Below are 7,500 nucleotides of genomic sequence, written 5' to 3'. Positions count from 1 at the left end.
ACGTGATTGTTACTCTATCTTATTTACGCGCGTGTGACATTGCGTTACATCGTGACGCCTTGATGTATGTGGATCAGTTTTCAATCAAGTTTTTCAATAGCCACGTGCTTTCGCTCGCTAGTGTTCTGTTTTAGTTTTCTCCTGTTTAATTAACCTTTCTTCGTGTATTTCTTCGCTTCTCCGGATCAGAGGAATATTTGTAAGTTTACTTTATGTTGTGTTTTTTCAATCAGTGCATCAGTGTCTTAGAAATATTGTGATTTATTTCCTTTCAGTCGAACCATTGTTTCTTTATTGTCATTGTCATTGCTGATCTTCAAATTTTGACTTCGAATGCGTTCGGATTACCTCTTGATCACTTCAATTGTTGTAAGCATTAAATGGAACCTTTTTTAATTGTCTACGATTTGGTGCTTACATTAGTTCGAAAATAAGGAATATGGCTGAAGCTTCGAGCGAAGAGTCAACTCGTTCAACTCGCGACAGGCGACCTAATGTTACCCTCGACAACGATGGAATTAAGCATGAGAAGTCTCTTCAGTGTCGCAAAACAAGGAGTGCAGCAAAGGCACGCATCACCAGAAAAATCAAGGAACTGACGGAAAGCTTTACAAACCGTGAAAACGTTGCTGATGTTCGTAAATGGGCCCAGGAATTCGAAGAAATCGCCAAGAATTTCCGAGACGCCCACAACGCATACCACGCCACCCTCGAGGATGATTTCGAAATTCAAGACTCGCAGGAGTATTTCGAGTGCGAGAATCAACGGATCGTCAACTTTCAACGGACACTCGAAGAGTGGTTCTCAAGAGCAGAAAGTGAAATAAACCCGTATGACTCTGTCAGCAATACTGGGACCAGATCCCGTACACGCACATCGCGTTCCAAATCGTCGCATACAAGTCTGCGCTCGTCGGAAGCCGGATCGTCAGCCGCCAGTCCTCGAACAATTGCAGCGGCGAAAAGAGCATCGTTAACCGCCGAGGCGGCCGCTCTGCGCCAGCAACAAAGTTTGCAGGAAGAAGAGTTGAGGCTAAAGCAGCAGCAAGAAGAGGCCAGATTGCGCCTCGAACAACGCAAACAACAACTCCAGCTCCAGACCGAAATTGCTAAGATGGAGGCTGAAGAGCGCATCTACGCTGTGGCCGAACAAGGAGACCATTACTTTCAACAGCCATTCCCTGCGCAGAAACAGGACCTCTCACCGTCCTCGCCTCCTAGTCAGCCACGCCCATCAGCGTTTCGTGCCTCAGACCAATTCTCAGAAAGCGCGCAGGCCACTCCGGGCCTCATCAAGGTTCCGCAAAGGCCAAGGAGACCGGAAGAACTTCAACCAGATCCAGCAGTAATCAATCAACCTGGTAGCAAGCCAAAGATCTTCTCACCTCAAGGAACTGTGTGGTCACCTGTAATCCCACTTAAACCCGAGCTCAATGACCACCACGTGGATCATGAGGGTATTAAACAAGAGCGAAGTCCATCTCCGGGTGCTTCAGACGTTGGGGAAAAATTCGTGCGAGATTTGATCGACATCCAGCGACAACAACAACGGCACAACGAGCAGCTTATGTATATGCAGCAATACCGCGACCAACAGCTGCAACAGCTACTGGGACAGCATCAACAACTGTCCCTAACACTAACGTTACCTCACGCTGAGGTGCAGACGTTCGATGGAGACCCGGTTAACTACTGCAATTTTATACGTTCCTTCGAAAACCTTATCGAAGCTAAGACGAAAAGCAGCAGCACAAAGCTGTACTACCTCGTGCAATACACGTCTGGTGACGTCCAAGAGCTCATGCGAAGCTGTTTATCAATGCAACCGGATGAAGGCTATCGAGAAGCGCGCAGACTTCTAAAGGAAAGATATGGCCAGAGCTACAAAATCGCCTCTGCCTACGTTACTAGAGTCACGAACGGACCACCGATTAAGCATGAAGACGGCCAAGCACTTCAGAAGTTTTCCATCCTTCTCACTAGCTGCAAGAACACCCTAAGAGAGGTGGGCTACCTCAACAAGATAGAGAATCCAGACAGCATGCAGAAAGTTATAGAAAGGCTTCCCTTTCCGCTGAGGCAAAGATGGCGCGACGTTGCTGATGATATCACAAACAACAAGCACAGAGAAATTACTTTTGAGGACATCGCAACCTTCGTTGAGTCAAAGGCGAGAGCCTTAAACCACCCGGTATTCGGAACCATCAACACTGAACGCAGAAACCAAGGAAGGGCTTCCAATGACCGCAGATCCCGACGCAGTGACAATTTTGCGACTCTGGGAGGCGAACCCGTTAGTGAGAACAATGAAAACAGGCGTGATATAACGAAGGCCACGCCTAAATGCCATTTATGCAAGGAGAACCACTGGTTGACCCGCTGTCGCCAATTCAAGAAGCAGTCGGTGGACCAGAGACTAACGTTCGTTCGCAAACAAGGACTCTGCGAGAACTGCTTTCAACCTGGCCATAAAGTCCAATCCTGTCCGAAGAACAGCTATTGCAAAATTCCCACTTGCCGTACGAAACATTCGACGTTTCTCCATCCAAAATCGCCAGATCGCAACGTTGGGAACCTCCCCTCCAACGAAGGTCCAATTAACGAAGACGACAGAAGAGCGACTGGGAACAACAATGACAGGGCGCACAATGCTTACGTCAATGGCAACAGTCAATGTGCTTCAACTGGGGCCGGCGTACTAACGATTGGCCTTCCTATCGTACCTGTTAAAGTCAGGGCCAGAAGTGCAGACCCCCCAGTTTTAACTTACGCCTTCTTGGATAGTGGATCGAACACGACATTCTGCAGTCAGCAACTCATGGAAATGTTAACTGTCGATGGCGAACGGACTACCCTCTCATTGACAACCTTGGGGAAGCACGACAGCGTGACGGAGTGCAAGGTCTTCAAGCTGGAAGTGTTCGACTTGAACGAACGGAACTTCGTTGAGCTCCCAACTGTCTTCTCGACCCCACAACTACCAGTTGGTAAAAACAGCATCCCGCAACAAGAGGACGTAAACAAGTATCCTTACCTCAAAGGCATTCAGCTGCCCAAGATTGACGCCCCCATTGGTCTGCTTATCGGAAATGATGTCCCGAAGGCTTTAGAACCTAAACAAGTAATAGCAAGTAACGACAAAGGCCCGTATGCAGTAAAAACAATATTCGGGTGGACACTCAATGGTCCTCTTGACCGAAAGGGAAATTCCCGTTGTACAGCGAACTTCATCAAGGCAGACGAGGAACTCAGCCAACAGTTCACAAGGTTCTGCAATCAAGAGTTCAGCGATTCAGCGTACGACAAGGACGCAGTGCCGTCCAAAGAAGATTCGCACGCCATTAGCATCATGCAGCAGTCCGTCAAACTGAAGTCAGGTCATTACGAAGTAGCCTTACCTTGGAGGAACACTCCACCTAACCTGCTGAACAACCGACCATTAGGAGAACACCGTTTGAAGTTGTTACGGAGAAGGCTGCTTAAGGACGAAGAGCTTCATTCAAAGTATTCTGCGTTCGTCGACGACTTGCTAAAGAATGGCCATGCTCGAAAGGTGCCAGGAGACCGGCTAGACCGTCCTGTTGGCGCAGTGTGGTACCTACCTCACCATCCCGTCCTTAATGCGAACAAGCCGGGCAAAGTCCGTGTCGTTTTCGACTGCGCAGCAAAATACCGGGGTACGTCACTTAACGACCAACTTCTTCAGGGACCTGACCTTACAAACAACCTGGTTGGCGTTCTGACGCGCTTCCGACAGGAACCTGTTGCTCTTATGGCCGACGTCGAGTCAATGTTTCACCAAGTACGTGTCAGTCCTAACGATTGTGACGCTCTTCGGTTCCTTTGGTGGCCAAACAATGACTTGAACAGTGAACCAGAAGAATATCAGATGATGGTGCATCTCTTCGGTGCCACATCATCACCAAGCTGTGCTAACTTCGGTCTCCGGCGAACCGCAGAAGACAATTGCCAAGAATTTAGCAAGGAAGCGGTTGACAGCGTCAAGGACAACTTCTACGTCGACGACTGCCTCAAGTCAGTTCCATCCGAAACCGAAGCCATTGGTCTGGTGAACGAGCTCCGCACGCTACTCTCGAAGGGAGGGTTCCGCTTGACAAAATGGATCTCCAATTCCCGAAAGGTCATTGATTCTATTCCACTGTCCGAAAGAGCTGGCTCCGTGAAGGATCTTCTCCTCGATCAACTGCCAATCGAACGGGCCTTGGGAGTCAGATGGGATGTGGAGTCCGACACCTTTGGCTTCAAGATAAGTGTAAAGGACAGGCCTGCAACCAGACGAGGAATTCTATCTGTTGTCAGCTCCATCTATGACCCGTTAGGATTTGCAGCTCCATTTATCCTGCCAGCGAAGGCGCTGCTTCAAGACCTATGTCGCAAAAATCTTGGATGGGATGAACCCATATCGGACGAGGACCTCATACGCTGGAGAAATTGGCTCGAAGAGCTTCCCAGGCTCGAAGACCTTAGAGTCAACCGCTGTTTTAAGCCCATCAACTTCGGTGAAGTCGCCTCCAGTCAGCTACACCATTTCGCAGACGCTTCCCAGTTTGCATATGGTGCTGTAACCTATCTCCGCCTCACCAACAGTAAAGGTGACGTCCACTGCTCCTTCATCATTGGCAAGTCACGGTTATCCCCGCTAAAGCAATTGACGATCCCTCGCCTCGAGCTCTCAGCAGCTGTAGTGGCAACGCGATTGGACAGAATGGTCTCGAAGGAAATCGGTATACCAGTCGATCAATCTATCTTCTGGACAGATAGTACCTGTGTTTTGGGCTACATCGCCAATAAAAATAAGCGGTTTCACACTTTCGTGGCAAATCGTGTCGCTGCCATACACGAAGTCACTTCACCTCCTCAATGGAAACACGTTGGCACTAAACAGAACCCTGCCGACGACGCCTCGCGTGGCCTCACAGCTGAAGCCTTGCTGAAGAACAAACGTTGGATACGAGGACCTGAATTCCTTTGGAAATCAGAAGATGCATGGCCAAGCCAACAGTGTTCGGTATCAATGGTTGCAGAGAACGATCCAGAGGTCAAGAGAGAATCACAAGTGCTTTCAACCAAGGCTGAAGCAGGGTCGACCCTTGGTCAATTCTTCGGACGCTTTTCCTAATGGCACCGCTTAAAGAAGTTTGTGGCATGGATACTGCGTTACCGAGTTAACCTAAGAAGAGCTGTTGAACGCAGCAAGTCAGGACCCCTGCCGCTCAACAAGGCAGCAAGATTAGAGCCAATCACCGTAGAAGAAATGAACAAGGCTGAAAGAGAAATCCTGATACATGTTCAGAAGGAGAGTTTCATGGAAGAGATTGCCACTCTAAAGGTTTCAAGTGTGATAGTTGACAGGGCAGGCACCACCAAAGCCAAGAAACCTCGAGTCAAGAAATCTAGTAGAATCTTCAAGCTCGACCCTCAGTTGATGGACGGTCTACTACGTGTAGGCGGACGGCTCGAGAAGGCACCCGTTAAGCTGGATGCAAGGCACCCAATAATTCTGCCGACCTCACACCATGTTGTCCGTTTGATCATCAGGTTCTACCATAACGCTTCTGGACATTCTGGCACTGAACACGTACTCTCCATGATCAGAGAAAGATTCTGGATCGTGAAGGGAAGAGCTGCAGTGAAAAGGACCCTTAGAGACTGTTTCAGCTGCAGAAAGCGACAAGCACCAGTCGGAGAGCAGAAGATGGCAAACCTGCCGCAAGACAGGGTCACTCCAAACAAGCCCCCATTTACCTATGTTGGCGTTGACTGTTTTGGGCCCTTTTGGGTTCGACGCGGAAGGAGCCAAGCCAAGAGATATGGTGTGATTTTCACTTGTTTGACCGTACGTGCGATCCACATCGAGGTAGTTCACAGCTTGGACACAGATTCCTTTGTGAACTGCATGCGTCGTTTTATCGCTAGAAGGGGGCAGCCTGAACAGATCAGATCCGATAATGGCGGCAACTTTGTCCGGGGCGAAAAGGAGCTGCGAAATGCTATTGATCGGTGGAATCAGGAAGTCATCGCGGAGTCCCTCTTGCAGAGAAATGTGCAGTGGATCTTCAATCCCCCAGCAGGTTCTCACCATGCTGGCGTGTGAGAGCGCTGCATCCGCACCATTCGAAAGGTGATGAGTGCCCTCTTAAAGGAGCAGGTCCTCGACGACGAAGGGCTTGCTACTCTCATGTGCGAGGTGGAATCAATAGTCAATGGCAGGCCCCTGACGAAGGTGTCCGACGATCCAAGAGACCTCGAGGCCCTTACACCAAATCACCTTCTTCTGCTACGGTCTGGTACTACACTGCCGCCTGGCATTTTCAGAAAGGAAGACGTCTATACCCGTCGGAGATGGCGACAAGTCCAGTATTTATCAGACGTTTTCTGGCGCAGGTGGCTCAAAGAGTATCTCCCTAGTTTGCAAGAAAGACAGAAGTGGACAAGATCAACAGTTAACTTCGAGGTTGGAGACGTCGTCCTTGTGGTAGACGAGAACTCTCCAAGGAATTCGTGGCCCCTCGGTCGTATCCAGGAAGTGAAACCAAACAAGGGGGATGGATTAGTAAGGAGAGTAGCATTGAAGACCAAAACGTCAGTCCTGGAACGCCCCATCAATAAGATCGTTCTGCTGGAGGCGCCTCGACTACACGAGCGTAGCTAAGCACTGTGGATCTTGACGATGTCCCTCGCGGAAAAGTTGGTTTAAGACGTCAAAGGGAACACTTTCCTCCTGATATACCTGATTATCTTCTGATTTTGAAGGAATTGACATTGATTGATCGGAACCTTTTTGATCTTAGTTGATTAGGAACAATTTCTCAAGTTTATATTGTCGTTTGAATCATTCAACTTTGTATAAATGCTTAATTGTCGCATTTAGGGGCCGGTATGTTAGATTCAAACTGTTTATTTGTTTTTTCCACACGTGATTGTTACTCTATCTTATTTACGCGCGTGTGACATTGCGTTACATCGTGACGCCTTGATGTATGTGGATCAGTTTTCAATCAAGTTTTTCAATAGCCACGTGCTTTCGCTCGCTAGTGTTCTGTTTTAGTTTTCTCCTGTTTAATTAACCTTTCTTCGTGTATTTCTTCGCTTCTCCGGATCAGAGGAATATTTGTAAGTTTACTTTATGTTGTGTTTTTTCAATCAGTGCATCAGTGTCTTAGAAATATTGTGATTTATTTCCTTTCAGTCGAACCATTGTTTCTTTATTGTCATTGTCATTGCTGATCTTCAAATTTTGACTTCGAATGCGTTCGGATTACCTCTTGATCACTTCAATTGTTGTAAGCATTAAATGGAACCTTTTTTAATTGTCTACGATTTGGTGCTTACATAATAGCCTGCGCGTAACAAATACCTTCTTTTCGGTTGATGATGTGCGGCAAAAAATCCAGCGCTAAAACAAATGACTGGGCAATCCTCGCAAGAAATATGGAGTTTCACTTAAGGTATTTGTCAGTATTTCTTGGATTATACAAA

The 7,500-nt window shown here is 47.9% G+C and overlaps 3 protein-coding genes across 3 annotated transcripts; all 3 read left to right on the top strand.

Annotated features, from left to right (window-relative positions):
* The first annotated feature begins 1,114 nt into the window (after nucleotides 1-1,114).
* On the top strand, nucleotides 1,115-5,140 carry LOC138034815 (uncharacterized). The gene has a single exon (XM_068881916.1). The coding sequence runs from the start codon at nucleotides 1,115-1,117 to the stop codon at nucleotides 5,138-5,140; it is 4,026 nt and encodes a 1,341-aa protein (XP_068738017.1).
* A 135-nt stretch (nucleotides 5,141-5,275) lies between these two features.
* On the top strand, nucleotides 5,276-6,115 carry LOC138034814 (uncharacterized). Its single transcript, XM_068881915.1, has one exon. The coding sequence runs from the start codon at nucleotides 5,276-5,278 to the stop codon at nucleotides 6,113-6,115; it is 840 nt and encodes a 279-aa protein (XP_068738016.1).
* A 30-nt stretch (nucleotides 6,116-6,145) lies between these two features.
* On the top strand, nucleotides 6,146-6,673 carry LOC138034812 (uncharacterized). The gene has a single exon (XM_068881914.1). The coding sequence runs from the start codon at nucleotides 6,146-6,148 to the stop codon at nucleotides 6,671-6,673; it is 528 nt and encodes a 175-aa protein (XP_068738015.1).
* Nucleotides 6,674-7,500: the final 827 nt, after the last annotated feature.

Source organism: Montipora capricornis, unplaced genomic scaffold, assembly GCF_036669925.1.
Source record: "Montipora capricornis isolate CH-2021 unplaced genomic scaffold, ASM3666992v2 scaffold_211, whole genome shotgun sequence".
Classification (NCBI taxonomy): Eukaryota; Metazoa; Cnidaria; class Anthozoa; order Scleractinia; family Acroporidae; genus Montipora; species Montipora capricornis.
The sequence above is the reverse complement of the archived record's forward strand: the minus strand, read 5'-3'. Positions and strand labels throughout refer to the sequence as shown.